General features: G+C 44.0%; 1 protein-coding gene across 6 annotated transcripts in view; it reads right to left on the bottom strand.

The window, feature by feature from the left end:
* adgrb3 (adhesion G protein-coupled receptor B3) overlaps nucleotides 1–27,727 on the bottom strand; it is a 201,268-nt gene that overhangs the window by 106,888 nt on the left and 66,653 nt on the right. For 4 of the 6 annotated variants that reach the window (XM_035400743.1, XM_035400740.1, XM_035400738.1 and 1 more), the window contains 2 exons: nucleotides 8,283–8,393; nucleotides 4,244–4,405 (listed from right to left, as the gene is read on the bottom strand). The exons of 1 other annotated variant lie outside the window; for it this stretch is intronic. In XM_035400743.1, coding sequence (XP_035256634.1) covers nucleotides 4,244–4,405; nucleotides 8,283–8,393 — 273 coding nt within the window. The remainder of the gene's footprint in view (nucleotides 1–4,243; nucleotides 4,406–8,282; nucleotides 8,394–27,727) is intronic. One more of the 6 variants, XM_035400741.1, reaches the window with a different exon arrangement.

The raw sequence follows: 27,727 nt of genomic DNA, 5'->3' as shown, positions 1-27,727 counted from the left end.
CAGCCAGACAGCCATGTCCTCAGGAATGAGCTCATTGGCTGTGGCAGATCCTGTGGGAGACCCTGTCCTTCATGTAATGGGGTGCACATCACAAAGCACCGCATCTAGCCCAAAGGCGTCAACGCAAGACTGCTGGACAGTGTGTGTGTGTGTGTGTGTGTGTGTGTGTGTGCGTGCATGTGTGTGGGGTGTATGCATGTGCTGTGTGTGTATGTGTGTGCATGTGTGTGTATACGTTAGTGTGTGGTGCACATGCGTGTCCGTGCATGTGTGTGTGTAAGTGTGTGTGCATTTGTGTGAGTGTGTGCGTGTGTGTGTTTGTGTGTGTGAGCATTTGTGTGTGTGTGTGTGTTTGAGTGTGTGTTTGTGTGTGTGTGTGTGTGTGAGAGTGCGTGAATGCATGTGTGTGTTTGTGCGTGTGAGCATTTGTGTGTGTGTGTGTGTGTGTGTTTGAGTGTGTGTGTGTGTGTGTGTGTGTTTGCGTGTGTGTTAGGGAAGCAGGCAGTATAGAATTCTCTGGAAGCAGCTGTGTGGGGAGAGGGGTCTGCCAGGGGGTCCGGTGAGGAAATCCTCATTTCTGGGCTCTGATGGCAGAGAGGAAAAGACAGACAGTTCTGCTCAAACAACATTAATCAAACACGTCTGCTATTCACATACCGTGAACAGAGAGGGACATCCCAAAGTCTCACAGAATACCATACTTACTGCTGGGGTGCTAGGCATTGACATTGATTAATAAATAGTGCTATATACACTGGTTTAATGCATGTGGATGGTTATGTACCAAAGTTATCTTATTGACACTATACACTACACGGCCAAAAGTATGTGGACACCAGAGATCCAGCATCTCATCCAAAATTATGGGCATTAATACGGAGTTGGTCCACCCTTGGCTGCTATAGCAACCTGCGCTCTTCTGGGAAGGCTTTGTACTAGATGTTGGAGCTTAGCTGCAGGGATTTGCTTCCATTCAGCCAGAAGGGCATTAGTGATTGGGCGATTAGGCCTGGCTCGTAGTTGGTTTTTTTCAATTGATCCCAAAGGTATTGAATGGGGGTTGAGGTCAGGGCTCTGTGCAGCCCAGTAAAGTTCTTCCACACCGTTCCTGAAAAAAACATTTCTATATGGACCATGCTGTGTGCCTGGGGGCACTGTCATGCTTAAACAGGAAAGGGCCTTCTCAAGACCGTTGGGGAAGCACAGAATCATCTAGAATGTGATGGTTTGCTGTAGCATTAAGATTCGCATTCACTGGAATTAAGGAGCTTAGCCCTTAATTGAAAAACAGCCCCAGACTAAGCGGAGTCCAGATACTTTTGGTCACATAGTGTATTACCTGTTACAGAAATTACAAACCCACAGCGTCTCATTCACTGGACTGAGGTTTGTTCAACAAGGCGAGTGTAAGTTGGCCAGAAAAAAATAAAATAAAATAAAATAAAACGTTGAAATAGTTTCATCGCATTATCAATGACAGTTCTGTACGACCCAGATTCAATCTAACCGCAATGACCTTTGTAGTGCAAAGAGCTTTTATTTGTGATTGGTTTTGTATTGTGTTATTTTTCCACACACAATGTACAGCAATTTCAATCATGACATGAACCCTTTCAAAATAAAATTTTTGTCATCAGCCTCTCCAAAACTAAAATTGCCACTTAAGGATGAAGTGTTCTGCTCCCAGCTTATTATGAGAAATAAATTAATCAACAAATTAATTAATTAATGGTGTTTCCTTAATGTGTCATTGATGCTAACGAGTTTTGACAGTTTTCACCATGTAGCTTGGAACTGCCTATGGGGTATAATTATCCGCAAGGAATGTTAGCCATTAAGTTTAATGAAATTAAAAATAACATTTAAAAATATGTCACCAATTAAGCTGTGGACAAGAATCATTTGACTTGAGTTTCTGTCAAACAAAAATGTCCATTCAGGGCCAGTCGTTCCCTTAATAGCAAAACAGAAGCCTGCCACACAGACGCCTGGAGGACGCAGTGCAAAGTTCCAGCGACAGGGAGATTCTATGTGGCTCCGCCCCTACCCTCTGTGGCTCCGCCCCTTCCTCGAGTGTCCTGAGGCTCCGCTCTGCCCTGAGTGCTCTGAGGCTCTTCCCTTACCCTGTGCGGCTCTGCCCCTTCCCTCTGTGGCTCCTCCCCTTCTCTCTGCAGCTCCGCCCCTACCCTCTGCCGCTCCGCCCCTAACCTCTGCAGCTCCGCCCCTGCCCTGAGTGCTCACCTTCCTGCCTTCCCTTCCAGCACAGCAGTCACAGACTTTCTTCCTGTCGTCTCCTATGAGGAGCAATCCATCAGCAACAGACAGGTGACACTGCTAGCCCACGGCCTGCTACCAAAACTACATTCATTAGAATACCTGTTAAGCCCCACGGAATGCTCTGCTTCTCAAAAGAAGAACGTCTGGCTAGTGGGGTAAGGAGGTCAGGCCTAAAGACACAACTGTCAAGCTCTGTTCACGTTTCTCAGACCCTTGTGTCTACAGATGTTTAGTTCCACCGTACAAGTTTGCAAAGCTACAAACAATTGCATTTATTGTATAGCCCTGGGAGGAGGACTAGTGGGCATGTCCTTTGAAATGCGGCCAGCCAACTGCATTTTCCGTTCACGCTGCGCTGCATGAGGTTGGGAAAGGGAGCTTGCAATTTCCTGGTCTACCACAGAAGGCACTATCGCACAATGAAAAGCAAGTGGGACAAACTCGAAGTGGAATGTAGTCCACTTCATTGTATGGAAGTAGATCATTGTGTTTTAGACCTTAAGACATGATGACATCCACCTGGTCCTTGGTAATCCATCTCATCCTAATGTGTGAAAAAACACACAGACCAGCTGGGGAATTCATCCTCCGCACCATAGCACAATTCCGCTGATGGCTAATTACGTAGATATAGTATGTGTATATAATATATTTAACATCAATAAATAAACAAAGAATTCACCTGATATAGTTCAGTCAATAAATCAATCAATAAAGTCAATAATAAAAATCTAATCATTCAATGAAAGCATAGCGTTACATTCAGAGATTATAGTTCAACAGGGTTTGTTTTCTTTGTTTTGTTTGTGGTCTGTCCCAGTTCCGGCATTGGCACTGGTGGATTTTGCAGGCTGTGAGCGTGAGCTCTTGCGCTGCTATTGGGAAAATATGACGCAGGACACGGAGAGGGGGTATCTTTCAATTTTAGGATTTTTGTAATAAAAGAGAGTGCCCTCCACAGCGAAGCAAAGCGGACCTTACTGCACAGCAAGCGGGGGGAATATAAACGGAAATACAGTCATGAGCCCTCTGGGGCAGTACGGGGCTGTGTGGGGGTTCGTGGGGGCAGGAGAGCACACTATGGGGCAGAACGGGGCAGTAAATGGGGTCGATTTTGGTAGCCTGGGGCAGTAGAAGGGTAGTATGGAGCAGTGTGGGGCACTATTGGGCAGTTATGGGCATTAAAAGTGTTCCCAGACCGGTATTTTTATCTTTCAGCAGACAACTTCAGAAAAACTAGTTTTATTTTTCATTTTTCTTTCATACTTACACTTCACCATAAGGCCACACAGTATTCTTTTGAAAATATTACAAAAAAATAGTAATAACTTGGCCTGGAGCAATAGTTAAATGTGAATGCTGCACTTCAACTTTAGCATTCAAATATTTTCATTTTTTATTAAAGGCCTTTTGTCCTTTTTTGTTGGCTTACTGCAAGCACACAAAGCCAAGGCATGCGCACAGAGAGACAGGGCCGACGCCTACGGCCCAAGGTAAGCCGCCATCTCTCGTGAGACCCGCACAACGCTACACCTCATAAGTGACGGTAATGGCTCTTATAAACATGAAGATGTGTGGCTGTTTGCTGGGAAATAAAAAATCTGATGGGAAAAGACAGACACAATATAATAAAGACCAAGAATGAGAGGCAAACACACAAAGAAAACAAAAAACGAAACATTTTTCACTGACAATAATAATAATAATAATAATAATAATAATAATAATAAAGGAGAAGAGGAACAAGAAGCCATATAACATAAGACAATTAAGAAGGTCATAAGATAATAAGAATTCATATTATTATAACTATAATAATCATACTAACATACATCAGGCATTAATGGAAAGTTGACAGGGAAAGTTGAATGGAAGGTATATATGAAGACATTTTCCTGGTGGTGAGAGGTGAAGAGAGAGAGAGAGAGAGGGAGGTAGCGCTGAAGATCCTCCTCGCTAACACTACCTGGGCAGGGAGCAGTGTTATTGCAAACCCTCGATTCCCTTAAAGGGCCGCTGCAGTGTGTTCCGTACGGCGAGACACACGTTCTCGTTCGCACCTGCGACCCTTGACCGCACGAAACTGAGCATGAGCTCCAGTGGGACCACTCCTCAGCACCAGAGTCACCTGTATGGGAGAAGGGTGACACCAGTTAAACGCAGCGCTGCGGTCACATGACAGCACAGGGGGAGGGGCTACTAATGGGGAAAGGCGTGGCTAACTGGGAAGGGGCATAGCCAATGGGGAGTTGGGGCAGGTGGTGCACATCAGGAGCTATTTTTAAGGGCAGCATTCACTTTCTAAAGGGGTGGAGACAGGGGAGTGTCCATTTTCTACTTTAGCTAAATCAATTTGCCGCCTTAAATTGTGATCTTTGAATATGGCATGCCTTATTGCCTTCATCATGCCCATTTATGGCTGATGCACGATGTATGCTCATGTGAAATTCAATTGTAGATTTTAAAAAAACGAAAAAAAACACAGAAAAACTGATACTCCTGTTTGACGTAGTTGTGGATTGCCAAATGACACTTTGTTAGCACATCCCCAACTGTTAACTCTGTTATAAAAAATACCTTCAATAAAATATGTATTTATTTAAGCATGCTGGCCTCTGTATGTTTGCATGTGTGCGTAGGTGTGACTCTGTGGAATTCTTCCTAGACTACAGTAACTGCAGGGCCTGGCATTTGGCTCCAGAATATCTCTTCTCTCACAAGATAGTCTTCTCTGGCCCTCAACGAGATCAAAACTTCTCATGACACTTTCAAGGTGGCCCTTCCTCTGAAGACCACATTTTATCAACAGCTTTGTGAGAGATGTTTTACTGATATTTGTCCCCTGAGACCTACTCTATCTTATGATACTGTATTTCAGAAGAAAAAGAAAAAAAATCAATCAACCTATCACAGGCATGATTCAAAGATCACAATAAAGGCTCAAGATTGGGATCACAGAGTGACCTTTACGTGTTAGGACATTTACTAGTAATTATTATTATTATTATTATCGTTTTCTTTTTTTTAAAATTAACTGAGACACACTGCGTTCAAATGATCTGCTTTAAATTAATTTCAGTCTCTCTAAATTATTCATGCAACCCATTTAACAAAAGGCACAGAAACAAAATACAAAATAAAGAATAAAAATGCACACCAACACATACACAACAGAACGTAACAGAATATGTGTGTTACATGCAAAATGATGTCTAATAACTAGGATAAATGAGATATCCTAAGTTAGTTTATGGAGAAGTCTAGAATATGATCCAACATTGTATTGTACCAGAGGCTCGTTTTAGACCGCAGGTCCAACGTATATGTGAGGTCAATTTATTTTCCTCCCAAGCAGAGATATCAGGAAAATACATAAATAAACCCCTCCATTGTATTCAGCAGAACAAAGCAATTTGAATAGAATTTGCATTTCATAAATTTGAAAGAAAAGAGAAAAGACATGGTTTCGCACAACTATTTTTTGTTTGTTTGTTTGTTTGTTTGTTTGTTTGTTTTACCGTTGACACAACCTTCCCAACTATAGGGGTGCGAGCATTCCGGTATATGGCCTGCTCTGGTGTGTGAGCGGAGTGTGAAGCTCTCGCTATGTGTTCCTGTAGAGCTCATCGGCAGAACCACAGATGCTAGCATTTCTGCTGTAGCCTCAGTAAGATATTCAACAGATACCAGCTACGGCTGGCCACTGCTGTGCCCGTACAGATGCGTCACGGCAGACAAAACGAGGCCAGTCAGAAGGTCAAGCGTGGTGGTCTTCCAGGGATGCTGGCTGGACATTATGTACATGATGAGTGTTTTTCTTTGTATATTTATTTATTCATTAATGGCTATTTTTAGTTCTGCCAATGGACTCATTTTTGCTCATATATGTATGTATGTGTGTGTGTGTGTATATATATATATATATATATATATCATCCAAACACATCTTGAAAACCCTCTAAAAGTTTGACTACATTTGGTTTTGAGTCACCGCATATATACATATGTATGCATCAGTGAATTATACTTTGTAATTCCCAATATAGCAGTATGCACATAGCCTTGTCTGCAGCAAGCCCACTAAATCAATCAATGAGTGTGGAATTTGAAATCATCCCCTTATCGAATGTGTCATGCTGTGGCAATATTCGCCGGTGAGAAGAAATCGATCTTCGTACGGATGATTCCAAATTGGAGAGGATTTCGGGTCCAGCCGCGGTTCAAGCTAACAGGACTGCGGTTTTGGTATGTCTTTAAAAGTTCCATGCAGTTCTCACATTTAAGCAATTGGGCCAATTTCGGAACAAAACGTTAACACCAGTGAATGCCAGGGAAAGCAAACTGAACGTTTTGTATAAGCCATCCTGTGGCAGAGTTGTTCTTTTTTTTTTTTTTTTGAGAATAAAATCCAAACAACCAATATGCAACTTTCAAATATAAGGAGGAAGCCTAAAAGACTATCAAACCATTTCAAAAGACATATGATATGCTGAATATAGGAGAGGAAATTAGTTCTAGCCATTAATATCCCAAATGTGTTGCTAAAACCCAAACATGTGTGGTCACCCCAACAATGCGAACAACAGAAAAGAAAAATGTATTATTTTTTGTGGTGATTACATATTTGGTAATTTCAAAATCGAATCCTAAGGCCCAATCGCCTCACAGTGAATTTACATTGTCCATAATGAAAATTCCATTAAATATGCATTTTCTGTTGTGTGTGAATATGAGCGTCGGATATGACAACACTGTTTTTTTTTCTCTCCTCCTTGGAACAGTGTAACAGTCGATTTTATGGTTTTCTGTGCATTTGTGAAATGACCACTATGCTTAGAGCAGCAATTATACACGTCACTTTCTTTGTGAGTTCAGCTCTGAATACATTCCCATTTAATTGAAATCTTATGAAGCGTTTAGAGTGCATTAGGTCGCTAAAGCTGCTTCTGAAATAAAAACGGTGTGGGTGAAGTCGATATAAAAAAAATATATTAATTTTGACTGATCATAAATTAGACTTACATCAAACTGAAAGGTGGATCAATTTGTCACATGAAGCAGCAGAGTGAGGGTGAATTAGACGATTTAATAATGAAAAAATAAATAATGAATAAACGCACATTAATAAATGACTTGTACCACGTAAATTAAAAAAAGCTCAACTCAAATGTCAAAGCTCCACCACATGAAATACAGAGAATGGGATTCAGGTTAAATGGACACACATCTGTAGCTTTTCCTCTCTCAAAGCAACTTAAAACCATGGAGAATAAAAACAGCTGTTACCGAAGCTGTTATCTGAATCCAGATAAAATAATTAAATATATCATCCCCATAGATCTCCCCAAATGAAATTACGACAATCCCACAATAATAAATAAATAAATGTGTATACAAGAAAGATAAACTGAAGGAAACTTACAATAAAATAAAACAAGACCTAGACATTCTGTACTGCTTAAGATGAGCCATTTGCAAAGTTTTCTTTTAATAGTAATTTTTAAATAAATCTTAATAATATTCGACATATCAAGCAGTTTATTTGGCAGTTAAGCCCGTTTTCACTGTTCTAGCACTGACTCAATACCTACCACTCAGACATTTTAGCTCTGAGTACAACTGCTCTTTCAGCAAGTTTAATTATAGGGGGAGGGGGATTTTTTTACTCCCCAGTATTGAGGGGGGGGAAATAATTCTACTACTGGCCAGCTTATTATTTACGCATTAAAATAAAAAGCAGAGAAACCCAATTACACTCCTTATCTGATTGAAATCATCTGCGGGGAGGCAGAAAGTGCGTGTTCTCAGTTTGTGGGCGACACGTTTTATGGTGGCGACAATAGATAGCGGGAAGAAGAGGTAACAAAAAATAAAAATAAAAATGACGAAAAACATTGTTACTAAAAAAAAATGTGCATTACAAAGAAAAGAGCATGCAAGTGACTTGGATGAAATTAAGTTTAGTTAACAAAAAAAGGAAAGAAACAATATAACTATTATATTACCAGTTTGTGCCATAAATTTAGCAGATTCAGCTTGCTCCTGCTGGCCCTTTGTTTCATGAACAGACCTCGGCCGCTGTGTTTTAACTGTATGTTCTCCCATCATTCCAAATTCTAGGGACAGAATAGAGGTTTATGAAAACTATACTTAGGCAGGAATGTCAAAAAAAAGAGACTTTAAACAACTCTCACCCTCGGCAAGGCGGGCGCAGAAAACGACAAAGCAAGGCTAAAAAAGCAGGTATCACACAGGTAACGTTTACTCGTCATTTACTTTATAAGAAAAAAAAGCAAAAAAACAACTGTTTGTCAGGTGAGTTGGAGTAGTAATTGCGTTTTAAAGCACAGCTGAGACACACAGCAAAACATGCAAATTAACTCACATTGGTTTAAACAAGACGTTAATTCCACTCCACATCCCCCTCCCCCACAAAAACAAAAAAAGGAGAAATAAACGAAAGAAATAAATAAATGTATAAGCCATCTCAAATCGTTACAGAGGAAGGGGTGTATGAGTATAGCATGCTATTGATCCACAATTTCCATAACAAATCCGGGCTTTTGAACAATTAGTTAGTCAAGGCGATAGAAAATAGTTGGGAGAAACGCTAATATCCACACTTAGTATAGCTATCATAACTACGTGATCATAAGATTGATTATTTGACAAATGTATTCTGAGCTGTGCATGTTAAATTTGAATTTATGTCATTACCTTCAAAGCAGCAAAAAAAAAAAATAAAAAACAAAAAAAAAAAATTTCCCATTAATTTTCAATAATATTTTTCCTCTTTGGATACCCTTTGGAACATCAATATGTCTAATGCATCGATGCCCAAAAGAGATATTTTTGGACCATATTCCCATAGCAGGCAACATGGGACAAAAGGAGGAACATTGCAGAAGGTTGTTAGTGCAGTAAGACCAGGCAGCGCAGCGTGGAGCGAGTGTGAGGGTGTGGAATCAGGAAGTTGCGACGCACGCCACCGCTTCCACTTCCTCCCCGGAGGTCAGGGGTCGCGCGGCCGGCCGGCCCACTTAAAGGGGAAGCGGACAGAACACGGCCATGTCTGCATCACTAATTGGGAATTACAGAACGCCGCGGTGGCAAACACGGTCACGGCCCCCCCCCCCGGACAGCGTTTCCCTTTTAACGCGGATGAGAGGCTGTCGGCGATTGGCCGAGCGCTTCCGACGCCGCGATTGGCTCGGTTTCCCGGGGCGTCAAGAAGGAGCACCGTTCCAGACGAAAGCGTGCAAGGATTTATAAGCCGGAACTCTAGAAGGAATCGCACGGTGGGGTCTGTCCACTGGCAAGGAAGGGAGATGAAAGAGGTTTAAATTCGTGGAAGGTCATCATGTGACCTCTGAGTCTCACTGCATGCTGGGGTTTGTCTCTCTCTCTCTCTCTCTCTCTCTATCGAGCTTGGCGTTCGACGCGCAACGAGCGAGCGGCTGGCTGCATTCCGGGCTCTTCCGCAGCTTTCGCTGAACGCGGTGCTCCTTCCCGCGCACAAAAAAAAAAAAAACCTCGCAAGAGAGGAGTGGGCGTATCCTTCACAGCTCCTAACAACACCCTGCCGAAATGTTTGCCTTCAAACAGTTTCATCAGATTTCAGGACGGCTCGGCGCAGCTCATTAGAATGCGCAAGGCTTAGATCAGAGAGAAAAACAGCCCTGTTTCTTTATTTATTCTTTTTTTTTTTTAAGAAACCAATACGCCGGTAAAATGCAGATCGTGCAATTTGTTCTGATGTGCTCTTAGCCGTTTCTCTTTTCTCTTCCACTTGATTAAAGATATGTTGCTTTATTCCACCACAGGCACACACACACACACACACACACACACACATAAACACACACACACAGTGCAATCACTGTAAAAGTCTACAGAAAAATAGAGAGTAAATGAAGGGGTATGGATCAAAGTTGTTCCAGGCTGGATAAGGTAAAACAGGACAGGACGTGATGTAATTTCCTCTCTGGATTCAGCTGGGCTGGGTTTAGCTGGGCTGGGCTTAGCTGGGCTTAGCTGGGATAGTCTTTTGTTGCATCAGGCACTTCTCATGTATGCATCAGAAGACGATCGTGGAACACTGATGAGGGTGCAAAACAGTAATGTAAAACAGATCAATGCGCACCAGAAAGAAAGTGTTAGCACCGACGATCAGTTGCAGTCCCACAATACCATCGGGAAAACACACCCTTTAGCATGCATTAAAGGTCATTTGCCGAGGCTGCTAAATATGCATTGGAAGGGTGAGTCTTTTTTTTTTTTTTTTTGCAGAGTAGAGTTTTTGCAATGCTAGCAAACTGTAACAATGGCATTTCTAAGCATGCATTTTGGATCATTAAGAGGAACTCTCTCTCTCTCACACACACACACACACACACACACACACACAGCCGTGCAGAGACATAAAGCAGTGCGTCGCAGGGGCAGACTGGACCGGACGGCGTTCATACTGGAGGATCGGATACAATATAAAGGAGCTCTGCGTTAAAGCGGTTCTTATCAGCGCTTAGCGAGTTGGGCGGCGGTTCGAAAGACGTGCCGGTGGAGAATAAGTCCGCCTGTTCTGGCAGCCTCCCGTCCGTCAGATCAGAGCTACGGTCCGGCGGCGGCGGCGGCCGTAACCGTCGACGGTCACACCGAGAGGCGGCCGCGCGGGAAGAGACGCGCGATCGCTTTCCCGATAAAACCACCGCTCGCCCCGCTCTCTCTATCTCTCTCTCTCCGCTAGCTTCCGTTTCGTTTCTGCCCTTTCCCTGCCCGGCGCGGCGGGAGCTTAACGGAGAGAGAGCGGAGAGGCGCGGCGACGCTCGCCGGTACGGAGCCGCCTCGTCAAAATAAGACAAAAAGGGGGGCTCACGGGGGGTGTTTCAATCTAAGACGGATCAGGAGCGGCGGCGCGGCAGGCAGAGGCCCGGGCTGTTCTCCGCGGAGGCTGAAGGTGGATGATACCGCACACGCCAAGAGCCGCTTCCCGCTACTTTTTCAGGTTAGCGGTGCAAACACCGGCCGTCCGACGGCAGGGAAGAGGCTAGCGAGAGGGTAGCCTTCGGGCCCGCTGTCCGTTATGAGCCATAATGTGAGAACTAACCTTGCTGCAACACAGCGCGGAGTATTTTTACATATGGATCTGCGATGTAGGGAATATTACAGTAGAGCATTACGGCAGAAAGACAAGGCCGGTTAGAAGACTGAATATGGAAAGAGCTTTTAAAAAAAGGGGTTTTGTTTGTGTGTGTGTGTGTGTGTGTGTGCGTGTGTGTGCGCGCGAGTTTACAAACACACATCATTACACTATGTAAGATTTTGATGAAGGTTGAGGTCCACAACAAATGTGAGTCAATGAATCTGCCAAGTCAACAAACAAATAAATAAATAAATAAATCTGCTAATCTATTTGTGTTTGCCAGCTGTTCACACAGATCTGCTATATAATAAAATGCAAAGCCTGAACTTTTGAAACTTCAGAAAGATATTGATATTTCTGAAGTTTCAAAAGTTTATGCATTGCATTTCATCATATAGCAGATCTTTGTGTGAACAGCTAAAGTGATAAACAGTGAAATTTTAAATAGACCAGAGACTATTACAGGGCCTAAATGCTTCATTTCTGCTGAATGTTTTATTATGTTTTTTTGTAGATCTGGGGGATGTTTTAATAAAGATATTTCATGACCAATATTTAAAGTTAAAGAGTTAAAGCACATAAATACTGCACGCTGAACTCCACAAAGTGCAGTGCATCCCACTGGGAGAGTGTATTGGACAACCCTGGGCCACCGCTCTAGGTCATTTCCTGTCTCAGCATCCTGTCGTCGTAAAAGTGAAGACGGGGGGGTGTCAAACGATCGGTCCCATGAGGACCGCGCTGTCTGCGGTTTCCGCGACTCGCTTTCAATGGGCAGTCAATCCAGGCCTTGGACTTCTCCAGCCAATCAGTGCCTTAAATGAATCACCTTAAGTGCTGAAACACTCCAAAAACCGGCAGACAGGGACTGGCAGCCTTGGTCTAAAAGGACGCGCTCCTGAAACTGATAGCACTTGCTGGAGAACTATAAACATAATGCTGGATGCACTGCGGTGCTGGAGCAAACACAATGCATATGGGGCACAGGGCTTATAAACGAAAGGTCATAGGCTACATAGGTTCGGTTCCTGGGTAGGACACTGTCGTTGTACCCTTGAGCAAGGTACTTAACCTTCATTGCTTCAGCGTATATCCAGCTGTATAAATGGATGCAATGAAAATGCTACGTAAAAACATGTGTAAGTCGCTCTGGATAAGAGCGTCTGCTAAATGCCTGTAATGTAATGTAATGCATATTCTGATGCAAGCAGAAGAAAAAAAAACAAACTCATGCAATACCAGAAGCATGTTGTATTAAAGTATCTGTATTGCAGTAACGAAAATGCAGCCGAAGGTCATTCATTAATTGAGCTGAGCGAAAAGGCTCACAGGAAGGAAATACATGACCCGGGGAACGCTGCAACGCTTCACCTGCGACTTTTCGGCATTCCGCGCGGGAAACCAACGCACTGAACAGGATGCCGCGACGCGAAAAAGTCTCCGACGTTCACAGCCTCCGAACCAATTCAAAGCAAGACCGCGGGGGAGTGAGCAAAAAAAAAAAAAGCTGCATTGCCCTGTGTTTCTCGCTCCGGATTCTGGATTCGCGCCGCTGAAAAATGGCTGCTCTTTCCAACGAACAATAGCGGCCTGATTACTAATACCCCGCTGACGTTCTTACGCTGGGGGGGGGGGGGGGGGGGGGGAGATGACATTGCCGGGCAGCCGTAGCACAAACGATGGTTCGTCACACGGGGTGACCAAAGGCTCAACCTTCCATCCAGGGCTTACGCTAGAAACGCACATACATGCGGATTATCTTCCGCGCGTGCACACGCACGTATGCCACGCAAAGCCGGTATCCTTTTGCGGGATTTGAAACATCTGGACAGCTGTGTGGGCGCGGGCCCTGTCATGCTGAGGAGAGATCTTCGGCACCCGAGCCCCTCGCTGTGATTGGAGGGGAGGATTTTCTGATTGATTTATTTCATTTTTTGTGATGGGAAAACATAAAGATGTGAGGGAATGGTGTGTGTGCCCTGCGATAGATTGGCAGCCTGTCCAGGGTGTATTCCAGGCCTCTCGCCCAATGCACGCTGGGACAGGCTCCAGCACCCCCTGCGACCCTGATCAGGATAAGCGGGTATAGATAATGGATGGATGGAAAATAGAAAGAGCTCAGTTAAAATATTAGCATCTTCAGCGCTCGTCTGTATACAGAACCTGGTGCATTCCTGTCACAAATGACTCCAGCGTGATCAGATGTTTTTCCCTTTTCCTAACCCAGATAAAACATCCATTTGCAGGGCTCTGACATAGCCGGCACCATTGAGAATTTGTGGCTGGGGCTCAATACAGCTCTCAGTCCATTGTCTGTAGTGGGATTGTGCTTACAGCAGCAAAAATTGGGAGGCATCGCTCGACACAGGCTGTACCGCCCCCATAACTGGCTCCCCACCAATCGTGCATGATTCAACACGACAGGAAGAAACAATAAAATAAAATCAACCACAAGTTAAATAAACAATTGAATTGAGACAAAAATAGCAGGAACAAACCCTAGTCCCAGACATACTGCTTTCAAAGCCATACATCGTATGAAATAACTCTTTTCATTTCACAAAGATGGCTTGCAGTGTTATACTGATATAATATTGTGATGTGTGTATATTATAGCTGTGGCTATAGCTAAGGGTGGGGGTGGGGGTAGGGGTACGGTTTACTTTGGAAACACTGCTAAGTAGGAATCGTATATCAAAGATGATTTTCCATTCAAATTCATTATGAAATCAAAGGCGTTAAAGTTCCTTTGAGGCCTAAGGCTTTTCATCAGCACCCTCAGTTGTTTAAAGCTCTAGTTTAGTGCTTCTGCTGTCTCTGTCCTCAATGCCTTCCATGTGCAATTTTATTGAAAGGCAGTAAAAGCCTGGTGCTGTCAGGTGATTGACGTGCCTAACCTTGCATGAAATGAGACCATACTTGCAAGGATTTCCGTCAAGCTAATACCCAACCCTCCACACACCCCTCACACCCCCCCCCCCCCTCCAGGATTCTGCGCCGGCCTGCACACCTGCTTGCCACCAAAACCATCCCACACACACACACACACACACACACTAATGAGCTAAACTTCATTACCACTCAATCATTCTCTTCACTGTGAGAACCGAGGTGGAGAGTCCCAGATAACAAAATAGAATGCACAGAATAAAAACCCCCAAAAATACTCCGCCCTCCCAATCCCGCTCCCTTCCGGGACCTCTGGCTCCCCGCCCCTCTGTTTCTCCGACACAGGAAGTGCTGGAGAAATATTTAGCTGTGATTAGCATGCCGTACCTAACGAGCCATGCCCGACGACTCTCCCTGAATCTCGAGACCAACAGGCGAAATTAATCTGTGCATCCGTTTGAGGACGGAGAGTGTTCACGTCTCCGTCCTCTGCGAGAGTAATTTCCATTTGACGGAGCTAATTATGACAGAGGGAAATGCAAGGAGGCATCAGTAACGCCGAGCGGGAACAACAGGCGTGGAGCTGAGTGGTTGGGCGCTAGGCAATGCACTCCAGAGCAGTGTGATAGCGGAAAAGTGCGTCAGAGTCATCGATGACAGACGGGGAAACCGGGGAAATCTTTAACCCGGTGAAGAAACACATTTTGTCCTAGTTTGATGGCCAGCTGGATCGGTTTCACCGCGGAAATACTGACATTTTGCAAACCTGATTATGTATGGCTCCTCCGAGTGACGTGTCCAGTTAAGGCAATCGAGACTAGTTCAGCGACGTTCGTTCGGATACAGATCTAATCCGGACCAGACCTGGACTATGCCACACTGACTGCTATCAGAATGCTAGGGAGTGTTAGCTGACCTTGCCCAAGGGTGGGTGGGCTCCAGTCAGCAGGGTATCTCCAGCTTAATCGCTCAACAGCGCCTCCTCGGGTCAAGCAGGGACCTGCAACCTGCCTGGGTCCACTGCTTCAGCACCACACTACTGCACAGTACCTACACTGACTCAGCCGGTGGACATCAGTATTTGGAGAATGTGCCTATCATTGGCCCCCTGAATTGACCTTGCAGTAACGGCTTGGGCATACAGTTTTGCTGGGTCGGGCAAATCGGGAAGACAAAATATATATACTAGATTGTGGTTCAATATTGTCTTTCATTTCTGCATGCAATCGCAATGATGCACAGTGACTCACTTCAACTGCCAATCATATGCAGCGCATACATATATGAGTAATGAATGGCAGCCATTTTGTATGCAGTAGGACCACACGTCAGCTGAGCTGGGATTCATATGACTCGATGGCCAGAACTGAGTGAACCAGATTGCTAATTAGCCAAGGCACTGGGGAACCACTCTCTTACTCTGCAATAAGGTGGATGTAGTAGCATGGTGGCACAGTAGCATGGTGACATATATACCATAGCAATATGGTTCAGATATTTTTCTCATTGGGAGAAGAAGGAATTAATATCGCAAATATATCTTTTTTTTTCCAATCAACTTTTCTCCTTAGCTGTGTTGATGTTATTTTTGGTCACAGTGGAACTATTCTTATAAACAGGGCTGTCATTAGTCAATGTCAAGGACAAAATGTTGATTGAATCCAGGTCATACAGTAGCTTAGTTCAGCAGGCAAAAAAACCATGTTGCTATATATAAATGAAACCAATTTAGAAGCAGTTACAAAATTAAAGCCTTCACTGTATATTCCAGAAATGTAGCGTGCTGTCACAAGTGAAAAGATATCACATTTTCTCCACACCCGCATTCCAGGGGAGTTGAGTTTAAAATATCCTGGATGATGTGATTAATTTAGCTAAATACACCGATGCTCTATTAAATCCTTGTTTGGCGGGAAGCACCTTGCGGCTCGGCGTACCTGCTAATTATTGTCTTTCTCTCGTGACGGTCCCGTATTCTGAAAACAAGAAGTCGCCTGGGAGAAGGTTTGAGGTTTTTCCACTTATTTATTACCCAGGAACCATTTCAGTCTCTAAAACCATGTCACCCGTATCACAATAAAACTTTCCAAGCCATAGTGGGATGGCAGGTATGCCATCTGCCAAATTATGGGTTGGCGGGTCATGCCCCCTACCTATTCGGCACTGAGGGTTCCGCACTTTTTAGTGTCTCCTTCAGAAATAACCACAATGACCACAGACTCTCAGCCCTTAAAAGAACATTAACTTAAATAACATTAACCTTCTCACCACATGAAAACACACGGAATTCAGACACAACTTAACACAGAAGAGCCCCAAACTTGGGTTATTCTGAGTTTGCTCCTTCCTTTTACTGCCGATTTCATCATCACAACTGCTCCAGCCCCACAATCAATAACTCTCCCTATTGGACATTTAGCTACATCTGCCAATAACAAAATCTAATAAAAAAAAGTCAGATGAAAGTAGCCGATCGCAGGATACTTGTATACACAGGCAAAATGGACATATAAGGAAGTGCACATGTGATGCTACTTCAGTCAATAGAACATGTTTTTAAAACTTTGTGGTTTCCATCTTTGTTTTGTGTGAAAGCTAGTTTTGGCAAATAAGTGCCAAAAAATTGAAACTATTGCTTTTACAGCTGCAAAATCTTTATGGGAAACTCGTTCATATTTCTGAAATGCATTCATTATCATTTCACATGCAAACCCCACATAATATTGTTTCATGACTAGGGATGGGTAGTCCTTTAGATTTTGGCAATGCCCATACTAAAACAATAACACATGTGACATAAGACATACAGTTTAGATGGTAAGATTCAAAAACACAGGGCCAAGTTACATTCAATAATTTAGGAAACATTGGGTAGCGTTGCTTTGGAATAGAGCTTGTTTAATTTGTGTGAGCTAAGATATTATTAAGCCAATATTGTTTGCTGTAACTTGGCCTCATTTTGATATCAATACTTTTAATGGCAGGCCTAGATTTTGCAAGTTTTAATCAATGTCTTATAGACAGTGCTTTGTATGTGTGAGTAACGTGCCAATTGTGTACGCTGAAAATGTGTTTTTGTTGAGATGGTGTTATACCACATGAAGTTCTAGTGAATGACACAGCAGAACTTATCCCATTGGACAAGCAGTTGTACAGTAATTACTGAAGTACTGCAGCACCACTTATAGCCAGAGGTTCATCCACACAGGCACTGCTGTTGCATGATGAGTACAACTTAACCTGCAATCAAATTAGTAAATATCTGATGGTGTATAGAAGTGTATAAAGTGTTGAAAATGTATTAAAAATAATCCATATAACTTGCTGAGGATAGGGGCATATTTGCTCAGAAAAATAATGGTGAAATGCAAAATAGATATTTTAATCCGCAAGCCAATTTCTCATATTACTTTACCATTAATTGTTTAATTTTTTCTCTTTCCAGCTAAGTATATGGATCTGGTGTTGAAACAGCAAGCTTCTAATGTATCGTATTCACAACTGTACTTTTTTAGGGACCACTTCTTCAGGAAAATGTCCAAAGCAGAGCACAAGAAGTATCAAATTCCCCAGTGCTTCGATTCGTCAAAATGTCAAAAAAGTAGAAAGTTGAATTTTTCTGACCACTGCAATGAACACAACGTTATCTCAGCCATCGAATAAGTAAATAAATCAATACTCATACAGGGAAGTGCAGGCTGTTCCCTGACCAATAAGAACTTGAGCTTAGAAATTGGCAGAAACACAAACAGGCTGTTCAGAAGCTAAAAATGCCTCAGCCAACAAAACAAGCTCATCTTGCAGGGGATCCAACCCTGCATCATGGACCATTCTGCCTCCTCCTGCTATCTTCCTATTGTCTGTTTTCTCCCGAACAGAATAAGCCCTGCGGGCTGTCTTTATGCCGCAAGAATCGCAACATTCAATTAAATTTCAAATTTGAAGGACAACTACATTTCCGCAAAACGCAAGCGGTAAATCACATTCTCGGTGTCAGGCTGCATACTGAGAAGGTGGTTACAACAAATTGGCTTCATCATGAGAGCATTGATCCAGTTTCTTGCATTGCACATATTCAGCCTTTTCACAGATACCACAGGCGCGACAGATGCATCATCACCTCTTGTCTCCCAGCCGGGCCATTCCAGTCTCCAAAGCCTACAGCCTCCAAGCCTACAGCACACTAAATGGGCAAATAAGCACAGAAAACAGTTTGACCCTCCCAAGGAAATGGCTCTCAATTCTGCTCTCCTGTCCTCAGCACAGGCACACACCGTAAGGCATATTTTCTGTTACGTTACATACATGGCGCCCATATCTTCGCAAGCAAGAGTATCAAAGAAATGTTACTTTCACAGAACATCTGCATTAATCTATTTCAAAGCTTCCTGGGGGAGGGCTTCCTGCAGGCAGCGAATAATGAACGCCTGCTGAACAGAATATACGGCCAAGAACAAGCATTTGCTCTTTTGAATAAGTCGTTAGGAATGAGTACCAATCAAGTAGCTACCCATCGATACTTGCTCAGTTAAAAATTTCAATGGAAAAATAATTATAATGATAATTATATGATAATTCTATTTCATTATTATGAATAATGCAAAGACGACATTGGAATGGCTCTTGGCATTTCAATGAAAATAAATGGGAAACAAACAGAAAAATTGAGAGTGGAAGGCAAATCATCGCCGTGCTGCATTCAATCCTTGCTGCAGACCGAGAGGATATTTATGCATTAAATAATGAAAGTGCTTCGCAATACCGCTCGGAACAACCTAGATGGAGCTCTCACGTTATCAAAACAGAGCGCGGCGCATCGCTGCTGCGGCTGCGGAAGCCCGAGTGCTCTGGGGGATCCGACGGGGCCGGCGGGTTTCCACGCTGCACCCTGCGGAGGAATCGCCAGCTCCCAGTCACGCCGCGCGCACATCTGCGCGCCCAGAGACGGCCCGTCTGTAGCCCAGTCAAAGCACAGAGCGCGGCAGAGGGCCGTCATTTCAGAGAAGACTCACGTTTCCACGGCACGTCCTATACGTTTACTGCTTTTCTAAGACGCCACACAATTTATCGGGGACTAACACATTTTTTGTGCAGTTACCAATTGCCTCGCTGGAAGTAATGTTTCATTTAGGCAGTAATTCTGGTCGATGTATTTACATACCATAAAGACATAGACCAGAAGGGCAGAGTGGATCAACAAAATATTCTTGTAAATACAGGCCATGGGTTTAGGTATGGGCCACTGTGGGCAGAGATTATAATGCACTCATTTGGAAAGGAACGTAGTATAACTGTCATTTGAAACACTATACACGAAACATTTACATGCAAATTGTAATATCGCACAGACAATTACCTCGATATTATCATTATTCATATAATAATAATAATAATAATAATAATAATCAAGGTTTTATCCAATATAATTTCACCTTTTGATGTAACTTCATGTTAAATTGCATATTTGGGCCACAGGGGGGAAAAAAAGAAGCAAATGAATGATCTAATCCCACGAATGCTCTTAAATCTGTAATCCCACAAAGGCGTGGCCAGTCTGCAGTCAGTGATGGGGCCCACTGACCGATGCTATATTGAAGCAGATGTCAAGAAACCAACCAGGGACTCTTGTTATTTCAGCACAATCTCCTTGTGAAGTCAAGACACTCAATTTTATCTGGTCAGAGACCTAAACCAAGATGCATAGGACCTATGCATTAAACGGCTGTTTCTGGTGAAGATTCATATGCGAGGCTTTTCTGGATTAAAACTACACATATGAAGGTTGCCTTTGCTTTTAAGACATGCCATCAGTAATGTAACTTCAATAATGTACAAAAGCACTGGAAGATTCAAGGGTTTATATTTCACTCTGTTGGTTGGATTATTCCATATATTGCATCATATATTGTCCCATCAACATGCACAGCTAGGGTGGATAGATTGCAGCAATAGCTCCCTGGGGAACTGTAATCCTTTCTGAACCTTATAGTTTTCTTCACACATCACTTCAGATGTGAAGCTTCAGCAATTATTTAAAATGAGTGTCTTTTTATGGCGCTTCCGTTCGCGGCGATTTAAAATTTAGCGACATTCTGGATTTATCGTCCACCATTGCCACCGACAGAAAGAACTAGCACATTTTTTTTTGCCGAATGTGGAGATTTGGTTATTACATCCAAGACACCTTCAAACAGCCCTGAATAATTTTATGAAGAAGTTTTATTCAGCTCCAAACTCAGGCTAACCGTCAATTCCATAAACGGCTGATGTCAGTCATGCCTTTTATTTATTTATTTTTGCCCCTGCAACTGCATGGCTAAACAACTAGCAATTACCATGGCAGGAGAGAGAAAACACAATGAAAACTGCTGCTGGTACTCTGCACTCTTTTAGATAAAGCGGGTATTAGACTGTAAGCGGAGTTGCTAATGCTTAGCGAAGTGCAGACTTGTTTTGCATGTGCTATTCAGGACACATAGCCCCATAAGAAGGCCAGTTATCTTCTGCCAAGAGCCAGCACACCATGCCAGGCATCGCATCTGTCAAGTGAGAAATTCACCACGTTCTCCAGTACCTTCACCTCCGCGCCCAAAAATCAAAAAGCATTTCTTATCGGCTTCCAATCTTTTTCGGTCGTTCTGCCAAAACAGACCTCACGTTTCACGCACTCAAACTTTGACTTTACGCTAGCACTGGCTGAAATGCTAGAGGACATCGCCACTATAACCAACAAAAACAAAAGACAAAAAAATAAATAAAAAACATTGAGCACACACTAAAGTGACTGTGTCAAACGAGAGGAAAAGAACCTTAGCTGTCGCGCGGTGTTATTCGTAAGCAGAGTGCCCGGGCTCCCGTAATGCAGCGTGTCAGCTGTTTCAAACTGACACTCCTCATCTCCAACCTAAGAGCATTGCGAGTCAGCCGGGGGAAAAGGGAATATGCGACGCTCGCATTATCCCGACTCGCGAGAGAGCGGTCGCATTAGCACAGATACGCATCTCCAGAAATTGTAATTCGAAAAGACACGGGACAAACATTCCCTTTTGCGAAACACAGATAAACACGGGATATCCGCATCCCCGGTGGCACTGAGGTACTGTAAAGCATTCAAAGGGAAGGTTAAACAAGGGGTGCCCATCGCAGGTATGAACTCAACCCCGTCTCTGTGTTACGTAACACAACGCAGAGACGAGGGCCGAAGGAAGGGCCATTATTCAAAATTGCATCATCATACTAGAGATAGCGGATAGTCACACTTTCAGTTACACTCCTGTTGCATTTTTTCACAGCGAGGAAACTGCAAAAATGGTCAAGCCCAGTGAAACAATTTTGTCAAAAAACAAGTCTTTCACTGACCCCAAGTGACTGCACCATGCATGCTTTATAAATGCTACCCGCCGAGGTAAAGGACTGCGTTCAAAATCTTACGAAGCCAGCACAAACCACAGGAGCTCTTCCAGGTTTTTTTTTTTTTTTTTGTGTTTTGTTATTATATTCCAACTCAACAACCTCGCATGCCGCGCTAGGTGATGCATTGTGCAGCAGGTAGGGCTGAACATACGTGGGAACAATTGGAACACGTGAATTGAATGTGTTTCCTCCTAGCTTTAGCACGTTGTTACCGTTACTCAGGTTTACCGGTAGTGAGAGCTCTACCCATAGCCTACTAATGTTCACGCGCCTTTTGGCTCCACTTACATTGTTAGATTAAATTTTCTTTAGATATTTATTTATGTCGACTACCTGAGCGGCACAGGAAATGAAACATTTTCCTTTTGGCTCGGTCAGGACAGGTCTAACCTTAAACGCTTCCCTGTCAATCATCTCAAGGCCCTTGTGGATTTAACAAGGAAGTACAAAAATTCTTATTTGAAAAAAAAAACAAAAACATTAAATTACTCTTGATCACGGTACAGGAAACGGGCACGCGACTGACAATGAACTACAACAAACCAAAATATTGAAATCCAAATTGGAAACTGTGATTTCATTATCATCATATTTTGCTGTATAGCCACCAAATGTACATAATTGCTACCATGCGATTTACATAATTATCCCCAATCCCTTGACTCTTCATGCATAAAATAATCTTTAAAATGAATAATTAAAAAGAAACTGAAAAGCATAAATGTTTGTGTGTTGCCTTAAATACATGAGAGCGTTTATTATCAATCATATGCTTCATTACATGTTTCATTATCAATCACATGCTTCATTAATGAGCATAGATTTGAGGAGGTGCGGTGTTGACGACACCTTCGGTTATATTTAGAGCTCAGGCAATGTTTAGCGGCTAGCTCACTCGCCGCTTCACTGTCTGTGTTAAAACGAAACATTGAGTATATGGAGCTTAAAGCAAAGGGAACTGAACCAACCGCAAAGCACGTAATTGCATTTTAATTGATCAGAAGAGGAAAAAAGGATCGAGCTAAAAAAAAAAAAATAGGGGGAAAAAAACAAGGACATCTTGCTCCATCTTGAAATTTCATGCATTTTAATGAAATCCTCAAAGCGAAATTTCCCATTGTAGCAAAAAAGCCGCTTTTTATAATGCCATTAACAAGTACTTATTTCATATAATAGATTACATCTCTCTCTCTTCTCTTGGTCCCCAAACAGTTTTGATGAAAATGACACTGCTTTACAATCCCTGGGCCAGTTAAAAGGACAGCGAACAAGGGCACCGTCACTCATATCGCAGACAGCACACAATTAACCGAGTACATCAAATATGTATGAAAATATAACAAACCTTCCATGCTCTCAGATTAAAACTCTCGGCTCACGCCCGTAAAAAAAAACGCTGACACCACAAATTCAAACATTTCATTAAATCTCTATCCCCAGGAAGAAAGTTTAGACAACTGAAATATTTATAGAACATTAACCAGTTTGGATGTGATAAATTGTCTTATTTTCATCGTATTTTGCGATTAATGAGCTGGGTGCTAATTTAACACGAGGAATGAAACACTACATTGGAACTGACTATACCCGCTCACAGTACTCGTCATTAAAATGAAAACTATGCGAAGACTATGAAGCAAACTTAGGTTACTCAGAACATACCTTAGAATATTAGGCCTACTTGTATTAATGTATGCTGTAAAAAAAGAAGAAAAAAATATTTAAATTTGATATTCAGTATGTCTTTGTGTTATTTTTGTTTGTTCACATTTGGTATTTTGTCTATGGCTGCATCTGAGAATAAGATAACATTATTTATTTATTGTTCATATTCTTCATTATTTCTGCAAATCTTGAATATATGCTTTCGTTGTCATTTGGAAAATGGCTGCAATGTGGTATACATGTTTAATATCCCACCGGAGCACAACCCCATTCCCCTGGTATCCCGCAAACAACCTGCTCTACCTTGTGGCGTTTCGCGAAACACAATGCCTGTGCCACACGAAACAGAACACCCTGGGGTGGTTAATATTCCCCAAGCTCGTGCCTTCGTTTCCCACAAAGTGCAGCGCACCTCACACAAGTGAACAAGCCATTAAAATTTCAGTTTACACCTTGTTAAACTTTCCACTGAACAGGCTCTTTATAGTATGCAAACAAGGTAATATACCGCAATGCTTCCCATCAACACCGGCAGCGATTCACGAGTAAAGTGTTCTGTATAATTAACCAACGCGAAGCCGCTGTTACTACTCTAACAAACGTATTGTTGACTATTTGCTAAAAAAAAATTTAATTGTGGACATTCATGTGGATTTTATTGCCTGCAACATTTCAAGGCGGCTGGACGTGTGTGTTTGCGAGTGTGTGTGCGCATTTGTGTGCGTATCTGCATGCTTGTGTGTGTGTGTGCACGTGTGTACACAGTTCACCGACAGTAGCAGCAGCAGCAACCTAGATCCAGGGAGGTCCTCCATCAAAGTAGCAGTGAAACCCCGCCCCTCTCACCCGCAGTCCGATGGACGGATAACACTACAGGGTTGCGGGGCTGTTGGCCAATGAATACTGCCCTGTCAATGTGCATTTTGCTATGTGAATGCACATTGACCTCTATATGGTTTCAGGTGCAATTTCTGGTAAAACCAAAGACAAAGCAGCGCTATGGAGCGGACAAGATTATTGGCGGGTTACAAAATGGCAGACGCGTAGTCGCTGACGGGTGGCGGACGCGTGTCAACCGCACCATTTGCGAATCTCTGAGACGTCTGGGAGAGACAGAGAGGGCGTCTTCCGCCTCGCCAGGAAGTGTACTCAAATAGGCCGCGCTTAATTCAGAATAATCAGACAATCGTCCATGCCCTCCAGGACCGCATCGGTCAGAGCAGCTGAGCAGTCTGGGAAAAAAAAATAAACGAAAAGCCGCGACGCTACGTACCGCGTGTCCGCGTGCCGCACGGATACCGTTTAACCTTCCCTGCCGCCGACGCTGGGGGTCACGGGGGTGAAAGGTCAAAGGTGAAAGTTATAAGGATGGTTTGAGTCCTCCCGGCCTGTCGCTCTCTGCGCGACCCTAACCGCCGCCCTTGGTCGCGCGCTCGGCCGAACGAACCGCGAAACGAGTTCCCGCCGACGGTCCCCGGTTATTACGGGGTGGGGGGAGGAGGAAGATGGCATAGGGTAGCGTGAGCACGGGCCATTAATTGTTTTGATAACGCGCGGATCTCAGACGCCTACCCTACGCCAGATACACGTCATTAATTCACTCAATTAACTGTTCAGCGTTTGCACTCGTCGCCATAAGGGAGAGCGACGCACGGATTCCACAATCACCCTCCTGATTGGATACCGCTGCATGGCACAAAATGTCCGATGCTATACGCTATACGTTACCCCGATTAAAATCAGGAAGTGCGAGCGAGTCAGAAAACAGTAGCCAATGAATGACTGCCACATTTTAAAAAAAGAGGATAGGCACGTTTGATATATTCATGTCAAGACGACACCGACTTCAGAACCATATCCATACAATCGGCTGCAGCATCTATCCAGGTTCTTGGACCGGATCAGTCTTCGGATCAGCAGACTTCAGGTGAGGGTGTTCCCCGGGATTCGGTGGTGCTGCTCTGCCATATGTGTGTATGGCAGAGCGCTAGCGGCGCTCAGCAAGCGCGCGCTCGGAATTGGAGTTGACGAAGAACACCCGCGCTCCTCCAGCCAACTGCTTTCCCTCATTACGGGCACAAATATGCTCGCATTTGTTCCTTAGTCAAAGAGCAAACTGTGTTACCAGCTGCTGACAATGAAAGAGTCATTACTGTTGCTTTGGTGGCGCTCGATTTTAATTGGGAGATTAACCTTTTAACTTCCCTCATCCGAACGTTCTAAACGCTGATGTAGCAATCGCTGCTGGTAAGCAATGGAGTTCTAGAACACTGACTTAGAATTCTGGAAGAAAAACATTCCAGAAAACCTACTCTTCAAAGGGTTAAGCAGAAATGCAGTACTAGGCCCAGATTATTGCAGGAGAAATGTATAATAAAATGCATACTATTGGAACAGAAATAAATAAATATACTGGAACTGAAATCTTTTTGTTTATTTTTTTTTCATGTATGAAAGAAGAAACATTAAAACACCAAAGGCGAAGAAGGCGAAGCATCATCAGACGAATGAAAACATTCTCCTTTCAGGCTGAAAATGTATAGGGCGGAAAAATACCGATGAACGGAGAGGCTCTTCTTCACATTCCAAGCCAGGCCTGTCACGCTGACATTAAAGAAGATTGAAGCGCATTATGCGGGTGCACAATGGGTGCCGTCCGCACAGGGGGGGGGGGGGGGGGGGGGGGGTGCCCGGCTCTCGCTGGGCGTGGGGGGGGGGCGGAGGGGGAGCAGCGTGGAAGAGAGAGCGCGGGGCGCTAGGCTATCGTGGCCGTCCACCCCCCTCCAGCATCCAGGCTCAAACAGCCTGTCAGCGAGTCGAGCACCCCCACTCCCCCATCAGCAGCCTGTCAGTGAGCTAGCGGCACCCCCCCCCCCCCCCCCCGTCCCCGTCAGACGCGCGCGGAGATAAAGGGAGAGCCGCGGGCCTCCGCTTCAAACCGAAGATAGACAGCGAGCTGAACTCTGTTCACACACGCCCACGCGTGCATAGGTGTGCATACTTATGCGCGCGCGCGCACACACACACACACACACACACACACACACACACACCCACGTGTGCACAGCTGTACAAGCACACACACACAAACACACATACATGTACTGTACACATGCATGGACAGGCACACACACACACAAACACACATGTACTGTACACATGCATGGACAGGCACACACACACACAAACACACATGTACTGTACACATGCATGGACAGGCACACACACACACACACACACACGTACTGTACACATGCATGGACAGGCGCGCGCACACACACCCACCCACGTGTGCACAGCTGTAAAAGCGCACACACACCCACCCACGTGTGCACAGGCACACATACGCACACAAACACAAATAGACAGGCACACACACACCCACCCACGTATGCATAGGTATACATACATACGCACACACACGCACACACAGACACACACACACAAATGGACAGGCGCACACACGCCCACCCACGTATGCACAGGTGTACATACGAACACACACACATGCAGGGGCACACACACACACACACACACACACACAGGCAGACACACACACTCCTGATATGTATCATTTTTCGTTCTCATTACCATCACAATTTCACCATTAAGCAGTATAACCAGCATTTCCCCCACCTCAGCTAACGGGCGATGAGTTGACGTTATATTTCGGGTGAAAACAGGTGGCGTTTCGCTAAGCTCCCGTCGCCCGTCTGAGACCTCGCCGCGCGGCGGATGACTGTCTGCCGTCCCTCCTTCACAGCTCCGCGGGACTTCACAGAAGGAGAGGGTAATGAGCCTTCCTTCCATGCGAAAGTGTCCCCGCGCATGTACATCTTCACACCAATCAGCAAAGTGTAAAATATGTCTGTTCGTGAGCTCCCTGCCGTCCCCGCCCCCCTAAACCAAGCCTAATTAGAATTTATTAAACTGTACAAGTTCAAGGACGGCAATGCTGCTGTTCTGCTCCCCCATCCTCCACCCCCACCCCAACACACACAAACACACACACACACACACACACTCTACCGCAGCAGGGCCAGTGGAGGGGGAACAAACTGAAATTTCGGTACGATTTCTCTCCTCTCATCAGGACCGTAATAAATGCGTATGTTTTATAGCCGCCGACTGCTCAGATTTGCTTGCATGGGAAACTGTCCTTGTTTTAAATAAATTGATACAATCAAATCGAGACAAAATGGAAATCACTGCGAACCCATTCTGGCTTCTTGTGCACATTAATCTTTTCCCAAATTAAATACAGTCGCTATTAGCCCACTGAAAAACTCCGCGGCAAATGCAAGCCGTTCGGTTTGCCGGCAAAATCGTTGAGTGTTTCCT

Source organism: Anguilla anguilla, chromosome 18 (genome assembly GCF_013347855.1).
Source record: "Anguilla anguilla isolate fAngAng1 chromosome 18, fAngAng1.pri, whole genome shotgun sequence".
Lineage (NCBI taxonomy): Eukaryota > Metazoa > Chordata > Actinopteri > Anguilliformes > Anguillidae > Anguilla > Anguilla anguilla.
Note: the sequence above shows the minus strand (reverse complement) of the source record. Positions and strands in the feature narration are given on the sequence as shown.